Consider the following 21,734-nt stretch of genomic DNA (forward strand, 5'->3'; position numbering starts at 1 on the left):
CATCACCTATCCCAATACAGCCTCAAAATCCAGACACGGGACAATCAAATCTAACCAGTACATTCCAAAACACAGTTTAGCTGTTTGCACAACAAGATAAGGTTCTCAGGGGCCTTCATATTATACATTTTCTCATACTGGAGAGTCAAAGCAACAGCAAACACTGATCCTACCTTCAAAGGAGAAATGTGCGACTGTAAGACATATCCATGGACATTCTCTATTTGAGATAAGTTCTTCTCTGACACATGAACGAGCTCTGGGCCTCTCACTTCATGGGTCAATCGAGGCAAAGTATGATCATGTGGAACATCCTCATCTTGATAACGGTATTTCTAGAAAAAAATGATAAGCAGGGAGAAATAAGTTTTCAGGAAGCAATGGCTATGTGTTAATGTAAATATCAGACACTGGATAAGCTATCGGACATTAATATAACTCTTGGGTTTTCTAATCTGTTCTAGAAAGAATACTTAATTCTTTATTTAACATTTCATCAGTGAGAGATGCCCTTGCACCAAAAGTAATGCCTTCTATTTCTTTCCACTGAAACTACAACAGACACAAAGAGTACAATAACACTATTTGATAGAGCCACTTCTCAGCTACAAAACGCTATTTTTCAATATAGTAACCACTATTAGCTATGTTTTGTTTTGTTTTGTTTTGCCAGTGATGAACAAGTGTCTGCATGTTGCACTAGTAAAAATCTGCACAAGCAAAGGTAAGCCACTGTTGTCACCATTGCTGAGACACACCACCCACCACCTCGTTGTGCTCACATACACTGTTTGATCTCCATAAATGTTCAGCAAGCACTGTCAAATGTCAATGGGTGCCATTTTTTCTACATGAAGGAATTCAGTTCCACACTTTGCCATTTTTTCTGCATGGAAGAATTTGATACCTTGGCTTCACACACTTCCATGTCAGAATGTCTTTTAGTCAGGCTTCCCCTCTGCTGCCATCTGCCACAGGGCAACAAAATGTAAGGGAATACTCATGGGGAGATTCAGCTTCTACTCCCATCATTCACCTTCAGTGTCATGGGCCAACATAATAAAACAGGAGGCATTACTTTCAGAGCAGCCCTCACATCGTCACATGGATACAGTAGACTTGCTATCTTCACATAGACATCTGAGAGCACATTCTGGCATGGGCCAGTACTGACAACAATGTTATGTTGCTCTGCTGAGCTGTAGAGCCTTCTCACACTCTTCACACCCTCACAATAATAACTGCACTTTTGTAGCTTTTCTGAACAAAATACTTGAGTTATTTTCCATTTTGCCATGGATTTTGCAATGCATTTCCATGGATAAAGAAGAGCACACACGCATTTCTACAGAGCCATGGGCAGGTGAAACTTATTTCCCATTGAAAACATTTCCCCTGACCCTGCAGACTAATTGTGTTGTGAGGTGTTTTAACTTCCCTTTCCACAGGAAAGTAACAGAAGAAAGAGAGAAATGAGCAGCTTGACCAGAACATGAAGGATGTAACTGTAACCCTCAAAATCAAATTAGATTGCCAGACCTCAGACTCCTTTTCACAGGGCACCTTCCCCTCAGATAACAGGCTCAGCCATGAGTGGGCCTGCTGTGGAATCGACTGTGGGTTTCTTCCACCTTGGGTTATTCTGTATTGCTAATGGCTGAATCTGGACTGGGGCAGAACCTTCCTCTTCTCACAAAGCCCAACCCTGCAGCCCCCATCTTCCCAAACCTTGCCTTTTATACCCAATGCACGTACAGCAGTTTTGAGGGATAAAACTACAGAACGGGTAATTTCTCTTCTCCAGGCTAAACAAATCCACCTCCCTCAGCCTTTCTTCATAGGAGAGGTGGACCAGCCCCTTGGTCAGTCATCCTTATGGCCCTTCTCTGGACCAACTTAACAGTTCTGCATCTTTCTTGTGCTCATAGTGTTGTTTAGTGTAACTGTAAATGCTTTCATTTGAAAGGTATGTACTCAAACATTGCAATGTGTGGAATCAAAGGCTATGGAAAAGACAAAATCTAAGACTTATTTGAATGTTCAAACAGGAAAACAATGTTGTTTCAACTTCAGGTATGCCCATAAAGACTTTGCAAAGCGGAATTCTCTGCTGTTCCTGCCACTCACTTGGAGCACCAGGCCCTGGTGCTTCATTTACTTATCTTTCCAAAGGAAATCCTCCTGGTTTATTCCTGCTTTCACCTTGATATATGGAAGCATTTGCCAATTATTTTTCAAATACCCATGTGACATGATTGATTCTCTTTTTTCTTTCTGGGATATACCTGCAACCCTTTACATACTTACTTTTCAGATAACGTAATTAGTGAATCTACAAAATGACTGGCACCAGAAACGTATTCTTCGGGCAAGAAGCCATCAGCCTAATAGACAGCATTCCAACCAATGTTCCATTAAAGTCTTGGCACACAAATCACTTAAGCCCCAAGCAGTCCATTATATTTTGAATCCAGCAAGTACTCTTTCCAAAAAAGACTACTACTCAGAGACATCCTCTCTAAAGTGAGTCATTTGCTAAAAGGTGGTTTTGAGAAAGAGCTGCAGAACACCAGACTCATCCCATCTTATTGGGAAATGACAAAAATGAAAATGTCCTGCAACCACTTTCCAAACAGGCACGACAGCAGTGGCTGAAGCCCTGAGGATACTTGGCTGGATCATTCACTCAGCTTAACAGCACAAAAAGCAGCATAAGGTGGAATTAAAGAGAGAACATTTCTTCATGTCCATCAGTAAGACCTTTTCCCATCACCACACTGCAGTGTGCACGTTATAAATGAGAGACGAGTTCCAGAGTAGATTAGATGACCATAAGCTCTGTGCTCCTGAAAAGCAGAACACTTTCTGTAGACCTTTCATTGAAATCATATACTTTCTAATTGAAGTCTATAATTTTGTCTGATAACTGTGTATTTCCACAACAAATTAGATAACATCCAAGTTCATTTGCCATAAACTGGAAAGTTTACAGAACAGAATGACACTTCTCTACTTGTCTTTATCTCCCTCCCATCCTGAGGCCAGCATTCCCATTACTCATAAGGTAGAAGCCTAGAGCATTTCTGGGTCAATCCTGTTACATGTTTGCATCATGTTCTTAGCACCAAACTCATTGATTGTCATGCATCTGTCCTCCCACATCATCTCCTCACTGAAATGCCTTCAGCAGTGAACCAAATCAGCTTGACACAGCAAAAAGCCAGGGGTAAGGAAAGTTTCTCAGAACATAAGGCTGAAAATACCAAACCAGAGCTGAGATTCTCCTGCACGAATGCCTCATGTGTCTACATTATCCTGTACTAATGGATTTCAGTAAATGTACTTGAAGTTACCCAGTTCCCTAGAAACTGAGCTTTCTGTAAGGGTTAATTCAAATTTCTGGAGGGAAAGTCATGATTGCACGGAAGCGCTACTCTTCATTTGACAAAAGAACAGGTGGATGTCTTATGATAATTAAATTACAAATCAGTGCCTGCTGCTGACAGAGTATTGTACGCTGCCAAGTAGCATCAGATATTTAAAATCCTCTGTAATTACCTATAATGGGGGAGTAGAGTGTGCTGCTGTGAATTTTTAATACGAACGTGCTTTTTTTATGTGATCATTCTCTCTAAAATGTGAGGTTATTGCAGCATCGCTGCTCCTCACACTGTACTGTCTAAAGGAACATTCCTAAGGCTGTGTTTGTCAGGTAGATGTCAGCTAAACAGGACTGAAGATGTGAATCCAGCAGAGGTGAATGGTCAAAACCCTTAAATGTGAGCAAAGTCAACTCTCCAGAAAAAAGAAAAAAAGACACTATCAGTAACAAATTATAATAGCCAAATTAAAGCACCTGAATGGAAATAGAGCTCCATTTGTTAGACTGCCAGTGAATGAAGCTCTTTGGGAAGACGTCATTCTAGTTAGGGCTGAAGAGGATTTTCTTTTACAAAAGTCCTAAGTACTCTTTTCAGGTAGTTTTGCTTCACAGAAAGTGCAAACAAAAAGCTTCATTTTAGATCAACTCAAACTGATCTGTGCTCTAAGCTGAACATGATCCTATTAAAGTTGCCATTCAAAGGCACGTGTCCCTGCTCTTCATATGGATGGATCACATCAAAACATTACACATTACTTCTGCTAGCAATGAGAGCTGCAAAAGAAAGCAAAGTTTATTACAGCAGTCACAAGGCTCTATAACATCCTATAAACTAAAAGCAGCCAGGGAATATTGGTCTAGAGAGGCTCTCAACCTACAGGAAAGTACTCTGACATCTGTAAGATATAAAGATGAATGAATCAAGGTAAAATTTTGATGTGTCTTCACTCAGCTGAAGCATTATTATAGATACAGCTGATAGATGTCAGAAATGGAAAAAGATGCTGCAACATAGTATGAAGTGGTAGACCTTTCATGAGTGGATCCTATCTCCCTTTAAAGCCAGTTAATCAGGAAGATTTTGTTTTAGTCAGAACAGTAAGTTTTGCCAAAGGAAACAATAGCAGTACTACGTTTTAGTTCTTAAGCATCAGCACTTTAAGTCTCAAATCCTATTGAAGTTTTACAGCCAGCCTCAGGATGGGTCAGACCTGCACATCTTAGAAGTGGCAGGCCTTCATATAACCCACATAATTTGGAGATCACCGCAAAAGTAATTTTTGCAGAAAAATTTCTGCTGGGTACAATGACCCCTTAAAGATTCAGTCACCCTACTGGGGCTAAACAATGCATGCAACCTTCTCCTCATCCCTTCCTCACTTGCCTCTTCCCTCAACCCAGGATTTGAGTTGCTTTGAAATACCCCATCTCTAGTCATCTGCAGGAACACTTATTGAAAACTACCTTTGAGCAGGTAAAGCAACAGTCCCCTTCTGCACAATATTAGGTCCAGAATTCAATACTCTAAATTGGTTCACATTCTTAGCTACAGGCAAAAGCTAAAAACATTTGATGTAGGATTTGGTGCATTTAGATAAAAGTTCAATCCATGGAGACCCACTAAAAAATGTCAGCACCCCTTTGTCTTGCTTTTGTGATCAGAAATTTCAGTGGTCTTTGATGAGTTGAATTTTACTGGCTTTGCTCTTCAGAGGCAACAAATTTCAATGTCATACAGATGAGTATCTTGAGAAAACAAACTTTATGATTTGCACACACAAGTCCTTGGGCATTCATCCAATCATGAGTAGAAATAACGTTACTCATTCAACTGATTGCAGATGAGCAACACAGCTTGAATTCTGAATATTTGCAATCAATCTATAGAGTAAAAAGGGAAAAAAAAATACTCTTCTCATTACATAAAATGGAAGAAATCACGATCTGCTTGCCAAGACTGTGGAAGTAGATTAAGAAGCTCAAATCTTTGAATAATTATGCTTATTGTGAATGACTTGCTCTTTTGCTTATCAAGTAGATTTCTAACAAGCTTGTCACTGTCTCACAGCAATACCTTTCATCCAAGAAGCCTGAAGAGCTTTACAAGTGGTAGTCAAGTCTGATAATATCCTGTTGAAAAAAAGCATGTGCATCATCTAAAGGTGGGAAAAATTAGGCACAGAATTAAAACAGCTTGCTCAAGGTCACAAGAATAATCAATTAAGCCATGAGAAAACTAAGGAGTTTTTCCATTCTGCTCTTCTAAGCTCAAGACATCGTGCGTCTACAGTGATGTTAATAATAATAATTACTACTAATAATAACGCAATTATAGGTTGGTCACTGCCAGTGTAATTTTCTTTTAGTGTTCTCCCCCCCAACCTCCCTGCCATGCTTCAGGAGACAGCAGAATTTCTAAGGTCAGAAATTAGGTTTTTCTTTGCACTAATGTAATGGCTAGCAGTGCTGTGTTCAGTTTATATTGTGTTATCTCTAAGAAACAAGTAGTGATTTTTAGAAGACAAGAGGCTTTCTGTAAGAACCAGATTGTTTCATGGAAGGAATTCTGTCAGCAGTGAACACTGAGAGCCTGCATGGCTTTTCTACTTTGTACACCAAGAAGTTCATTTATTTGGGAGAAAAAAAAAAAATGAAAAAAAAAAAAAACCAACCAAACAAACATTATTTACTCTCTCAATTTACTGAAATAAGGAGGTGCTTGCCCAGTATACGTAAAATGCATTCACTAAAAATACAGGTAAAATGCAGAGTAGAGCATTTTTTACAGTATTGTCACATATATGTATATATATTTAATCTTGAAATAATTTTACTTTTCTTTGTGGAAATGAAATGAATATTAACGAAAGTACCCCTTTCTTGTACTGGCTAGACGCAGTTTCATCTTCTGCTCACAAGATGGCACAAAACCATCGAGTTACAGCATGTTCCTGCAGCTATGAAGTATTGCAAGGAAAAAAATCGAATTCTGCAATGTTAAAAAGCTTCAGATTATATTTATTTTGAACTGACCTGGTAAAACATTAGAAAAAGACTACAAAATTTTTTAGTAAGCACATAGATACCGGTTACACCAGCATACATAAAGCGGGCAACTAGGGAAAAATGTAGCAATTCATATAATCCTCAAAAATAAAAAAAGAAATGAGGACCCTATTGGTTTTTGAACACTTCAGCATGAACAAAAACACAGTGTATTGACAAGAGTGAGGCTAGCCCAGAATGCTGCATTCCTGAAGGAATTCTAAATCCTAATTAAAACCGCCTGCATGCAAATCTGTACCATGAGGTATTCAGCTCCATATGCTGCATCACATTTGGACTTGTTAACAGCATCAGTTTAGCCCTCTGGAGGTTGCTAGTTGCTATCCAGTAATTTAAAATAGATTTTTAACTTGAAACACCAGTATAAAAAAAGACATTCTAAGAGGGTGGCTTTGCTAGTATTACATGATGAATGTGGCAGCAGACTATAGAAATTAGTAAACCTTCAAAAATAAAAAATAAAAATAGATAAACAATCAGTATTAGCTGGACTAAGCTGAATCAAAGGAAAGACGTGGGTGAAACCATACGGTTGGTCAGCATCAAGCTGTAGCCACTTCTTCACCCTTTGTCCTGTTAATAACATCACTTGCATACCTCTTTCCATTGTTTTCAACTCTTCCTTTCAAAACACTCCTTTTCTGTTGTGTCTGTATAGAAGTACTACAGGAGACTACAGAAGTCCTCATGCGTCCTTAGCTCCTCCTCTGGGCTCCACTTCTGGGCTGAACGTGAGCCAAGAATGTGCCAGGGTGGCCAAGAAGGCTGATGGCATCCTGGCTTGTATCAGAAATATTAGTAAAAATTTCTTCTCTGAAGAGTGGTGTGGAACTGGCACAGGCTGCCCAGGGAGGTGGTGGATTCACTGTCCCTAGAGGTGTTCAGGAAATGCTTAGATTTTGTACTAAGGTACATGGTTTCCTGGGAAAATACTGGTGGTAGGTAAGTGGTTGGATTACATGATCTTGGAGGTATTCTCCAACCTTGTTGATTCTATTATTCCTCTCCCCCTATAGCTTCCTGTGCAGCCCTATATGCGCTATGTCTCCCTTCCCAGTCCCTAATCCCCTCAGCTCTGCTGCTTCACTCCCCAGCGTGGAAACACTGACCCTCACAAATTCCTCTCTTGGAGCATGGCTTCTGCCATGGGGCAGCTGTGCTGAGGTTACTACAAAGCAAATGAAGAGGGAGAGAAGGTAAATGCTACCAGTTACAGTGTAATTTTCTCAGAGGGTTATGCCTGTGGTGGAAATGCAGCACAGCAAAACACCCCGCTTTTATATCAGAAGATAACAAAGTAATCGTGTAATCTAATAAATAGATAATATATGAATACTGCCCAATTGCTTGCCCTTCCTGTTTTCTCTACCAAAGATAAAGATTTTATTTTAGTCCATCTCTGCCCAGCACACTACACCATACATCCTTTGTGTTTTGCAGCAGAAGCCCTCTCCCAGTCTTCACACCTGGGTGCCCTACTTAGCTGAATTTATACAGAACATTAGGCTCCTCTTCCTACTACACACTGCTAGTGACTTCACAGTTATCCAGTTATAGTGAATAAAATTATGCAAGTGATCTGTTATACATATATCTACGCATTTATTTAAAGTTATAACTACGCATTTAAATTATGTAATTTCTCAATGCTCTTCTGACCCTCTTTCAACAGCACACCACCAACTGAATTACTGCAAAGGGAAACCAAGATTATCCACTAACTGCATCTCATGCATTCATCTCCCCTCTCATCCTGTTCACCCATCCTGTTCACTTACGCTGACCTGTTTAGTCAAGATTTGGCCCTTTTACAGGTTTGCTTGAAGCTGAATTATGCACTTACTGAGGTCCCAGCCTCATATCAAGGTTCATCAGCATTAGTATAGAACAAAACAATGGAGCAGGAATAAAAAGACAAAGAGGAGTAGTGTGATTTGTTGAGATAACAGTACTGGTAAGAAAACGAAATTTCAAATTGTCATCCCTAGTCCTTAACTTCCTTTTCACAGATATATATGTAACCCAAAACAAAAAGCTTAACATGTCCATGTTAAAATAAGCTGAGATCTATAGTATGTAACGGCAAAATCAAGGAAGGCTGAACTTGATATTTTCTCAGGAAAGAGGAGGAAAAGTCATTTCAACAGGGACTGGAGCAAATGGGGATGAATATCAGAGCTAAGTTAGAAAAACCAGGAAAGAGAGAATTCTAGCATCTGCACTGCTTTGTTGCTCAAAAACACCAGTGACACCTCTAGGGGAAGTGTTTATCTCATCTCATTCAATTAGCAAAAGTTGCTCCCAGCAGTTACTACTGAAGTAGGAGAAGCCTGTGGCTCTGCAGGCAGTGGTCCTGCCCCCAGCTAAGTTGTGTAAACTTGATCCAAGGCTGCAGAGAGTCATTTCAAATTTTGGTCCCACCTCTGCTCACAATTCCAAGACTGAGTATAAACATTTCCACTGATAGCTTTGCTATTTATGCAGTCCTAGGGCTAAGTCAAAGCTAGACTCTGCTTTTCTTAAATTATGGCTTGCATACATTAAAATAAAGATAACACTGCAAAGTAAAGTACTCCATAGCAAGAAAAGTACCACAGAGTCACAGAATAGTAGGGGTTAGAAGGGACTTCTGGAGATCACCAAGCCCAGTTCCCCACTAGAGCAGGTTTCCTGCAGTTGGCTGTATGATTTCCTCATTAGCCCTATCATGTTGTGCAGACAAGACATCCCTTTGGGAATAGGAATTGTGCACCTGTAGGCTGCCAGAATCATTTCTTACGCAAATGAGAAAATTATGGACCAAGGCTATATGAGAAAAAAGGATGCTCTCAGGCTAACGTAGACAAATGCTGTCATAGACAACTCTTTCTATCAATGCTTTTTGCCACAAATTTGTTAAGCAATTCACATAAACCAAGCTTTCTGCAGGTGTGGAAATGAGATACACTCACTTTTGAAAGGCCTCGGGAGATGACCATTATTTGCAGAAGTGCTGAACATCAGCACCTTCAGCTGAAATTTGGAAGCGTCAGGGTTGAAATTAAAAAAAACAAACCTGTATAATCCTGCATGCTCCAGTAAGTCAGTGTTAGGTGGAATTTACATCAGCTGATGTTGGCCACCTGAAACTTAAACTTCCAGTTTAAACAGGTCAGACAGTCTCGCTTGCTAATATTTGAAGCATCAGAATATTGCATGTGCATTTATAAAAGACTATTCACTGAAGTCACTTTTTTTATTTCCCCTTTTTCTAACCTGGACTGAAAACAGCTTAGGATTTAGGATAAGAGATGAATTTCATTCTTGATGTTGCAAGCAGGATACAGGAACTAGTGGACTCATTTGATCTCAGAACTTTTTTCTCTAAGGAGTTAAAAGTGCTAATCACACTGGGATATTGTGAAAATAAACTCATTAATATTTATGATCTACTTGCATACTATGGTCAGGCTCAGTGTAAAAGGAAAATCAATTAGAAAATTAATAATTCTGTAAAGAGAGCAGTTTGATCTGTGTGCATTAAATAATGAACACAGATATATTTTGAATGTGAAATGCCATGTAAATAACCCTCCACCTCACTAAATGAAGCGTGTGAAAACATATATAATAAAATAACCATGCAATTAGAATATATTTGAGTTATATTGTAGTACTACATTGCAATATATGGCCACAAAGGGCCATAGAAAGTTGCCTGGATCCTCTTTATTCTTGCATTTCCTAATTCTCAATGCTTAAAGTTGCCATCTCTTAATTGGTCTTTGAACACATTGTTTGAACACATAAAAAACCCATAAGCTTTAATAGCATTCCTGCTTCTTATGCTGTGATGCTTGTGTAGAAACAAATACTGATTTTTTTCAATGTCTATGGAAAACTGGGTCTTCATAAATAAAAATAAAAATGTTCTATGTACATAAACTTGGAAAATAATCTCGTTATCACTCTGATGAAACCAGAGCATTACTTCTTCTGAAGATAAAATCATTTTGAAAAGAAGCAATCTTTGTTCTTGAAAAGTTATTACAAACCTGAAATATTTGAGTTTTGTACTGTTTTTTATCCATCCCTTCTCTTAAAGGCTATTCATTTTTAATAACTAAAAAGCTGACTTGAGTACATTGTAACTGGGTGTTCAGTAGAAAGCCTATTTGTGTCAGGTGAATCTGCATGTGTTTGACACCCGTAAGAGTCAGAGCAAGAAGCAGGGCACTTACTGAGAAAGCAGCTTTGGATCTTTGGATCTCTATGCTTTCACAGATTTTTGGTACAGAATAATTGTGGCAAAATTATTTGCACCTTCAGAAAATTTAATAAAGCCCTGTTTAAGGAGCAAGCCTGCAAAATAGCAGTTACTATAACCAGAATGCAGGGAAATACAAAGCCAGACTAGGATCAAAAGAATATTTGCTTCAGTGAGGTTAATGCCAAAATCAGTATTTCTGGTTTTCCACCTCTCCACTATTGGTCAGGCTCCCAATTGTGAGCTTTAAGTAGTCACAGGGGGACTTCATTCAGCTCTCTGACCTGATGGCAGCACACAGAGGTAAAACTACTCTCAAGTCAGGAGCTGGGCAGCAAGATTGTATCCCATTAAATTGCACTACATGTGGGTGTGCTCAGTTTTCTGTAATGGAAAATGTCATGCACTTAAAGACTTGGGTCTCACAGAGGAAATGAATGCAAATTCACCACTCCTTTAGCCCTACCTTACCTTCAGTGAGTAGGAGGGAACATCATATTACCATCTCTATGAATGGTATTTAAATGCAAACTAATAAATGTATTTTAGTGATATTTTTTGAAGGGCCACTCAAATCTACTGGATCTACAGCCTCCTTTAGTTTTTCAAATTTCATAGAGCTTACACCACACCAAGGCAACGAGTTGGTCATGATGTGTAGAACTGAAGGTAGCTGACAAAACTGCAAGAAAACGAAGGGACATCTGGAGTAAGTCTATCTATAGAATAAAGTTTGTCTATCTCTTGTTTGAGCAGGTAGGCATTTTTCCATGTCTGAACATGAATGTGAAAATCAACCAGTAATTACTTTACTGTATGTAGATTGATTCTTCTAAAGTTGTTAAAGTTGCAGTTTCATTCCATACATCTAATGGAAAATCAGGAAATTTTTTTTTTCTTAGTTTTCTACTGTTCTCACGTTTTAAATGAAAACAAGCTGAAGTCCATGCTGACATGATCAGACACTTGTTTTGTATCATGTTGCAGTGTGCAGCAGGCAGGGTTACTAAATAATGAAAAGTATTACACAGCTTAAAAATTCTATAAAAATTCCAATTCATATGATGTGGCATTGAAGACTATCTGGGAAACAGACAGTAATCTGGATTTGTTACCAGTTCACTGGATTTTCTTGAAAATCAGGATTCTACATTTCTTAACCTGGATATGTCAATGTATGGTTTTTGAAAGCTACTGCTTGATTGTGTCTCTGTCATGTTGTCTACCTTTGGTCTTTGGTAATTTTTCTCCTTTTCCCTTGGTGATTTTTTGGGTAGTTTTTATAGTTTTAGAAACCAGAGGAAGACAGAAGGTTGAATGATTTAGAAGTTAACAAAGTTACCTCTGAAGCAAAAACATTTATTCCTTGCAGACTGACCTTACCAATGTTCAAAGCCATCCTTCTTTGCAATAACACTAGCTTAATTAAAAGGTTAATTCCCAACTGTATTCACTGAGAACCCTATTTGAAAAAGGCTAGAAATTGTAACAGATTTTTATTTTTTTTTTTAAACTTCAACTGAGGGGAGTATCTTGTATGAAATATCATAAAGAAGATAAAATCTAAACTTATTTGGTCTTAACAACTAGCTTTCAGGAAGGATGCATAAATGACTGTCAGCTGAATAACAATGTCATGGTACATTTTCTGTTGTTCTTAATTACTAGAAAATGAGGACAAAGCAAAACCCATCCTGGTTAAAATTAGATTCAGCCCAGATCATGAGGCAATCATGAGGCATGGTTAACTTAGAAATGAAAGACATTATTATAAAATAATACCCAAAACAAAACTCACAGACAATCCCAAGCAAATAGCTCGGTCTAGACACAGCAGTTTTATTATTAGGCAGAGAGGATTTTTAAGTCCTGATCCAACAAATGGATTGATGAATTATATAAATAAATATTCTCCAGAAATTTCTACAAGGAGCAGTCCAAATCTTCAAATCTGCAAATTCTGTAGGGAATATGGCCTATTTAGAGATATTTGATTTTTCATTTTCCACCTTTTTTTAGTATTTGTCTAAGTATTAGATGGATAATCTAAGATATGCACATTTTCTCTTCACATTTTCTGATGCAGTAGCATTGTAAAGCCCATGAAATGAAAGTTCTTCTGTAAAATTACCATCTTTTTCTGTGCATAAACCAAATCTCATGCAAGAGCAGACGAGTCACTCTCAATTTTCTGTCAATCCTCTGCTACTCAGCTGATAATGCAACACGGAAAACAATATATTGAGGCTGGGGCTGTGATTGTCTGCTGAGGAAAAGAAATACTCTCAGGGAACCAAACTGGTAGCTGCAGCTCATTTTTATCTCGACAATGAGAAAGCGAGCATGACTTTAACTTGTTGTTGACCTTTGTTGCATTTGGATCACTTATCTAAAAGTCAGTGCCTATATATAAAACATTATTCACATCAAGCTATCATGTATGGAGGGTGAAAAACACATTTTACATTTATAAAACTTCTCTGCATGAGCAGAGTTCTGCAAACATTAATCACAACTGTGTGAATGAGTCTATCCACACCAAGGAAAACACACCTCTTTGTGTGATTTGATCCCATCTCTGCTGCTCAGGAAGGGGTGGGCTGCCTTTCAGCGGCACCGCACGCTTGCCATGAACTACTCAAAAGCCAAGATATTGGCAGTGGAACCTCAACCAGAAGTGCCTCCCTTTGGGAGGTGTGTTTATTTTTCAGTGTAGTGACTTGGCATTTCTCCTAATTGCTATGTGACTAAACCAAAGTGAAAACTGCCTGTGTGGGAATTGCCATAACTTGTTGTGAATATACATCTGTATTTTTGAAAACTGATGATCTCCAGGTGGTATAAAAATTAGCCTGGATTTTGTGCAGCTCCCTTGAGAAGAACAACACCATCTAATTTCCCTGGCTTCTATACAAACTATTAGATGCAATGATGAACATAGCTTTAGTCAAATCCCTGTTGCCAGTAATATTTTGGTCCTATAAGTCCATGTTCTCATAGATGCTTTTCAGCATTATTAGCTTATTAAAATTGTGGCCTTATTAACTTTTCTTAACCAAGATAATCATGATTAAATGGTGCAACAGGAAATGTTTTGAAGAGGTTCTTTTACAGATGATTAGCTACTGCTATGGGATGCGCTCTAAACAAATGTAGGATGATATCTCACTTTTGTACTGATTGTCCTCAATTTTAAAAAATAAATATTATAACAAAAAAAAAAAAAAAAAAAAAAAACATAGGATCTTAACAGTTTATCTTCTTGAACTTTCCAACAAATTGTCACAGAATCACTGTGCATTTCCTTCACTTTCTACCTCACTGTTTTATACAACAAAATTCAATAAAATTTATCTCTTAAAATGATTAAAGAATCAGACCCCAAAAGTATATAGCATTAACAAAAAACCTTTTCTCAAAACCACTGCAGTAGTTTGTTGGAATCATATTTTCTATTCCAAATAAATTGTATTTAATTGTTGTAGAAAGATGTTTTAATTATTGAGTTTATTGTGTACAAATTGAAAGTTCTTGAGTTCTTCCAGGCTCACTAACTTTGTCATATTGGTGCTGATCATTTGCAAGTCTGGTCAAGATCACAGGCAGCCTGGTCTAGTATTAAATGAGGAGGTTGATGGCCCTGCATGCAGCAGCTTGGTGATCTTTGAGCTGCCTTCCAATCCAAGCCATTCTATGATTCTAAGTGTTCAACAAGCACTTGGAATCGGGTCAGATGTCTACACTGTCCAACAGTCTTTCTTTCTCTACCTGCTATCAGAGTTTACCTGTCCCTGACATAAAGAGAGCATCTGCGCTTTGGGTATATATTACTAAGCTGTACTAGCTAATGACATACACAGAAGTGGTTAATCACATATTCTGGACCCATTCTAGTTTTCATTCAGCCTTCACAATGCTCCATATTTCTCAGAAGTGCTTTTCTGTTAAAGCTGCTCAATTTGGAGTAGACGATATGCGGCACATCTTTACAGTTCTGTAAAAAAAAACTCGCACAGACCTTGTTTTCATTTACTGTAAGTCTGAAGCTGCAAAGGTGATATTACCATGTTTCATCTCTACTTTAAAAAGGGTAGCCATCTCTTTCAAATCATGAGTACTTTGAATTTACATCTCAAATTTTATACTCTCGTATACTTAAAATCAGTGAAAAATTCAACCATCAACCATACCTACTGAGTCCCATCACTACGACATGTCTCTTAATCCCTTAGTACTACATCCACACATCTCTTAAATACCTCCAAGGATGGGGACTCCACAGCCCATTCTAATGCCAGACCACTTTTCCTCATATCCAAGCCTCTTTGGTGCACATTGAGAACATTTCCTCACATTCTATCTGTTGTCACCTGAGAAACTAGACCAACATCCTCCAGCTGCAACCCCCCTTCAGGAAGCTATAGACAGCTATGGGGTGTCCTCTCAGCTTGCTCTTCTTCAGACTGAGCAGCTCTAGTTCCCTCATTTGCTCCTCATAATTCTTGTTTTCTAGTGCCTTCACCAGCTTCATTGTTCTCTGCACATGCTCAAGCAATTCCACATTCTCCTTATAGTGAGAGGCCTCAAGGAATGCAGTATTCCAAGTCACTAGTAGTTGCTGAGTGCCAGGAGGCGACCACCTCTTTAATCCTGCTGGCTGCACTATTTCTCATACGCCAGGATGCCATCAGCCTTGTTATGACTCAAGTATTTATTCTTGTTGAAAGTCACATGCTTTGACCTCTGCTCATCACAGGCCATTCAGCTCTCTCAGCAGAGTCCTCCTACCTTCAAACAGATCAATAGTTCTCCCTACCATTATTGCCTGTGAGCATACTGAGGGTGCACTCACTCATCCATATCACTGGGAAAAATGTTTAAATTGGCCCCAACACTGAGTCCTGGTAAAGCCAGTGGCCGCCAACTGAATTGAACTCCATTTATCATGTCTTTTTGAGATTGATCACTCAGCCAGTTCTTCCTCCAGCAAACTGTACATCTGTACATCTGTCCAAGCCATGAGCAGCCAGTTTCCCAGGAGAAAACTGTGGGAGGCAGTATTTTTTTTTATATTATTGTTATTTATTTGCTGTCTTTCTAGGATACATCAGAATCGAGTACCTGGTCCTCATTAGTTGGATATGCAATTTAGATTACTTGATATCAGTAAGAAAATGTATTCATAAAACTCCCAAAAGTCTATGAAAAGGACAAAAAAACAAAAGATATCCCAAGTGGAATTAATGTTAATATCTCTATTTATTTATACCACTACCCACAGGGGTTTCCTCTGAAAATTTGCTATAACAAAAATTGTTTCAACTGTTTTCATAGTGAATCAATTTAGTAATCTCCTTAAAAAACATGTAAAGAAAATCAACATATCAACTTCAGTTGCTGTGCCTGTTTTCAAAGCAACATTAAATGTTAACACAGCATACCTCACAAAATTAATAGGGAAATTTGAAATAATTTTTTTTGTTTGTTTGACAAATTATTATTTTTAAAACAATTGCTGAAAATAAATTTTAAATTTTAAATTTCCATGAAACATTTCCAAAATTATAAAGATTATATTAGAATGGATTTAACTAACTCAAGAGTTCTATCAAATAACATTCGCAGCCAATATCACATACACACAGATTTCATATACTAATTATTTCTTCACCCAAACACCAGCTTGTTTTAGGAAAAAAAAGAAAAAAAAAAATCCATGAAGTGCCTCTTTTCCTTCTTTCTTTCTTTCTTTCTTTCTTTCTTTCTTTCTTTCTTTCTTTCTTTCTTTCTTTCTTTCTTTCTTTCTTTCTTTCTTTCTCTTTTTTTTTTTTTTTTTTTTTTTTAATTAAAATTACAGAAAAAGAAGCCTAAGAAGGGAGAATGCTACTTATCAGACTTGAAGGTCAAGAAGGGAGAATAATATCATTTATCAGAGCTTTTAACATAGCTGAATGAAATGAGCAAATGTTTGAGCTCATTGTTTCTGCTATTAAATTAATTTTTTTGCTATTTTTAGACATTCCTAATCTAAGTTTGTGCCAATTAAGTCCCAAAGACAGAGTAATAAATAAATATATAAACAAAAAAGAAGAGTTCGGAAATGATGTTAAAACTTGAGTTTATCTCAAAGATGCAGGAATCCACTGATATCCTGGAAGTGCACGCCCTATTGCGGAGTTTCTTGAAGCTCTTTCTGATCTCTTATGCAATCCCCTCTATTTCCCAGTTTCAAAAGGATTTTAAAGAGGGGCTAAATTATTACTAAGTTAGCCAAGCTACCTGCAACTCATTAAGTGGAGAAATCCAGTGCATACGTCTTCAGAATCACTCTTTCTTTAGCCTTATCATTACACGGTAAAATTTGTTTCACAGAATTTGACAAGTCTAAGGTGAAAAGCACAGGCTTAACAGTTAGGGGCTTGCATTCATCCCTTTGTGTTAGATGCTCTGCAAAAGCCATCATAGTGACAATTAATTTAAATAATATGAAATATTCAGTGAACTCAATTCTCTCTCCCTTTATAAATGGCCATTTTAGCTGAGAACTATAGTGGCAAGCTGAATATTGATGGCAGATCTTTTCCTCCGGATGTGCAGAAACCACTGAACATAGAATTTTCTTTCTTTGTGGAAAAGATGTTGTTAATTTCCTGAGGTTCATTAGAAAATCCCCAGGTAGTGCTTTGTCCAGCAAGTATACCCATTTGTGATCAACATCATTAGAATGAATGATCACTCCTAATGGAGGATGGTTTCCTGCACTTTCAATCCTGTTAAATTCACATATGGGTTTTGCTGTTTTCTGCCCTGCTGCAGCCCTGCATCCCTGCCTGGGATGTCTACTAAAGATGCAGAAATCTCTTGGACGAACAGAGCCAGAGAGGAAGAGAAGAGGGAAGACTTCCCACTGTAAAGTATAGGAGAGAGCAGGGATTTAAGATTTTGAGGTCTGGATCAGGAGCACAGATAACCCTCACAATTAGGGGAGAAGATCATCAGACAGAAAGCAAAAGACAAATTTCACACACGCATGTAATAGCCAAAGAGATTTCAGAAATGAAAAGACAGATTGTACTCAAGACCCTGCTGTTCAATACAGTCTTTCATAAACAATTCATGATTTGAAGGTTAGATGGAGAAATCTGCAACTCTTGCAAGATCTGTAATTGCAGTACCAAACTCTGAGGAGGCCGTAGGGATGCAGGAGGAAAGCAAGGGCTTGAAAAATTGAAATAGGTCAACATTGTATGTAGACATGGGGTGGAAAAGTAGTAATGAAAAACTGAAAATGCTGCTGTACTGTCAACTGTAAGAAATGGGGACATTGTTATAATGAAGATCATTGATGACTACAGACAGGATCAGAGGGCGAAGATCAGTGTACATCATACTGCCAAAACAGCAAGAATAACAGTCACTTTTTAAGCAAATGATGTGGCTACAAGTTACAGAAATGTGAAATGAGGTTTGTAGCACAACTGTCACAGTTTGTATGCTCTTGTGTGCTTACATGTTCACAAGTATGTATCCATAATATAAGGAAAACAAAGTTTTCAATCTCAGTATGCACCGGGTCACCTGCACACACCCCATTAATAGACAACTAAAAAAAAAATTTAAAGGTGTTTTAATGTATTTATCTTACTGAACTTGAAATGAAAATTCATTGGCAATGTCAGATGCAATTTTTCTGTCTTTAGGGGCGCTTCATAATCTCTTAGGCAGAGAAAAGACTACGCTGTCATAGCAAAAGTCTTTTCACTTCAACATTTAAAGTGTTCTTTCCAGAGAAGATAAATGTTATTATTGGAAAACATAAAGTAGAGAATATTTGCTTTGTTTCAAAGCTTCCTACTAGCTGAGTGGGACCCCAATACCAAACATACAAACTGTATCCATACAGCCAAGTATTTGATTTCACAACGAAAACCTCTCCTCAATTTGGTGATGAGACTGGGACAGAGCAACAGTATAAACTCTAATGACTGGGTAAATGCAGCCCTCTAAATGCGATAAGATACTGTATACATTGTTTACCTCTATATTACTTTATACCTGTGACAAATCTAAACCCAAAACTGCATTTCCCATGGCACGTTTCTGATATTTTTGCTACTGGCATTCATTCCTAAATTACTTGGGAACACTGGTATACAAGTGGAACTGGCAGGTTTGTGGTTGTCAGAAGCAGCAACAAAGTAAGCATCCTTCTTATTTACTGTAAGTAGTTTTTTGGCAGGAAAACCAGCTTCACCAAATTAAATGCTTGTTCACAGACTTTGTTACTATGAACTGGTATCTTCTGTCCAAAACCTTGCCCCATCTACTCATGTTTTTCAGTATGAGAAGAACAGATATTGTATAGGGGTGATTCTGGATTAATCATTGGCATTTACACATTTTCTGCCTAACAATCTCCTATCTACAAGACCACTGATCACCATAAACCTGAGAAATTTTTCAGTTCCCAGGCAAGAGGCAATAGGCAAAACCTGGAACACAGCAGGTTCCTACTGAACACCATGAAGCACTTCTGTGCTGTGGGTAAAGGAGCACTGGCAAAGACCTGGAGAGACAGTGGAGCATCCTCCTTGGAGGTCTTCCAAAACCTGAATGTGGTGCTGCTTTGGATGTACTGTGTCCAAGGCCAGAAAAATAACCTTACAGTCATGGGCTGTAACATTTTAGGCCCTCCAAAGATCAGCAGAGTTGATAAAACCAGAGAAATGAAGAGGGCGAAGAAGCATTTTGCACAGAAAATTGAATTACTAAGAAGAGCTAACTGTGGTAAGAAGGACTATTCCTTGGAGGCAATTCAGACAGGCAGGCATTGCAAACAGTTGCTTTTGTCCTTGGTGGGATGTTCTTGCAATAAGTTTTTGCTACCTTGCTATACTCCCCCATAAGCACAAAGTGAGTAGAAAACATCTACCAATTGTTTCAAAGTTCTGAGAATGCCCACTGCCTCCCAACAGCACTAATTCGGCACTTGAGAATGCCACTGGGATGTCAGTAGGAAGCTGAGACGTGTAGGTGGACAGCAGAGGTTTTCCACAAGGCAGCCACAGGACTAATGATGAAAAATTGTTCCTGGTCATTCCCAGGATTGCTTTTTAAAAATAGTATAAAAACAACCAACAATTTGCTGCCTGCTGTGGGATTACAATCAGATAATAATATTGGAAAGGATTACTAACGCTTTGAAAACAATGCCTTTTGACTGCATATAAATGTGTTGTGGGGAAGGAGGGACTGTTTGAGCTAGATTTTACTCATGATTTTTCAAAAACTTGCATTTTTAACTTGTTAAATCCCTCTGTGGCACCAAAACTTGGTGTGCCAGTCTTATTGAAAAGAAGAATGACATCGACTATGCAGTAAATAAGTAAGGAAGCTTTATTTTCTAACGTTTTCCTGCAAAACAGAGAGCACACTCCAAATTTCGTGTTTCTCACAGCCAATTTTGCAAATCTAGCCTTCTTATATATTTCTTGATGTCAAAGCCACCCTGGAAAGCACCTTGGGACATCTGAATTGGATAATCTACATTGTATCAAGATTTTCTCACCGCTGTTGGAAGAATCTTCACAAACCCTGATATTTTCTTTCCCAGATTGGCAGTAATAATATGGGTTTTAACTGCTGGGCCAGCACAGAATGTTTATAAATGGAATTCCAGTACAATAGTGGATGATATTGTTTGGCTGTGAAATTCCTACAGAGCGGGGCTGAGCTCTGAAGGTTCAGCCTTGGACAAGTAGTGACTCCAGTGTGAACCCAGTTCTGTCATATCCTGTGAGCTTTGGTGTTACTGAAGAGATTGCTTAAGATTTCAGGTTACTAGTACTAAACCTAAATTAAAGAATTAAATAACAAAATAGTAAAGAAAAAAAACCCAAACCCTCATACTTTTAAAAGTTCTTATGTAGTGTTCTCATTAATCAAGCTAAAACAATTTAATTGTAGAGGTCAGTTGTATTAGATGATTTTGTCAAGAACAATAATAATACGGTTAATTAAGTGGCCCATGTTCATCTGCAAGACAGAAGCAGAGCTAAAACAAAGCGTAGTTCTCTAAAAGTAGCAAGAAAAATCGAATCAACTGCCTACAGTGTTACTTTATAAAAAAGTCTTCAATTATAAGAAAAAAAATCTTTCCTGTTCATTATGTTGGGTTTTGCTTCAAAACACGATTTTTAAAGGCTTCGAACACTGAACACTGAAACAAATATTTTTTCTCCTTTTCATTTTTTACATAAAGCTATTTTTCCTTCATTTAGCAAATGATTCACAATTGTTGGATTTATAAATTCTATACCGGAGTACTCTCCCTTTCAGAAAAGAAAGAAAGAAGGAAAATAGAAGTTTTACGCTGTATAAAATTTGAACAAAATATCCAGAACCATGTTTTACAATACTGAAATAAAAGAACACAAAGTGTTAGAAAGAAAATATGATTATGCATTAAAAAAAATAGACAAACTAAGTAAATCACAATAAGAAATTGAAATAAACAATTAACGTCATCATCTCCTGAGGGGAAGGGTAATTAAAATGGCAATGTCCTTATGAAATGTTCTCATCTCAATGAAATTACTTTTAAAAAGAAAAAGTAATATTCAGCCCAATCTAAGACAGCATATATTTGAATAATAAAGCTTTTACTGTTCACCACTGATATAATATTTAGAACACATACTTACATTGGCAAGACAAGACTGCTCATCCTCAATACACGAGCTTTTCTAATACATTCTTGCAACTCTGATCATTTTAACTTAGCCTATGATCATTTAGTAAACCTGGGACATAATTTTTATGATGCATTGCTGGACATGCTATTCCTCTTTCAAATCAAAAGAATATCGGGCACATCTGAAATGACCTAAAATGCAACACAATCAATAGAAGGCCTTTCATTTATTTGGGCTTTCATCTGGATTTCAGATCTTATTTGAAAGAGAGACTTTCAATTGTAAGTGTAGGACAAATAACACTGGTAAAAGTACTGGACTGGCTGTCTTACAGCGCTGAAATGAA

At 37.8% G+C, this 21,734-nt stretch overlaps 1 protein-coding gene across 25 annotated transcripts in view; it reads right to left on the minus strand.

Moving 5' to 3' along the window:
* The window catches only part of DLG2 (discs large MAGUK scaffold protein 2), a 994,028-nt gene that overhangs the window by 532,501 nt on the left and 439,793 nt on the right, over positions 1-21,734 (minus strand). For all 25 annotated transcript variants that reach the window (XM_048939920.1, XM_048939896.1, XM_048940083.1 and 22 more), the window contains one exon: positions 174-335. In XM_048939920.1, the coding sequence (XP_048795877.1) occupies positions 174-335 (162 nt within the window). The remainder of the gene's footprint in view (positions 1-173; positions 336-21,734) is intronic.

This window comes from Lagopus muta, chromosome 1, assembly GCF_023343835.1.
Source record: "Lagopus muta isolate bLagMut1 chromosome 1, bLagMut1 primary, whole genome shotgun sequence".
Lineage (NCBI taxonomy): Eukaryota > Metazoa > Chordata > Aves > Galliformes > Phasianidae > Lagopus > Lagopus muta.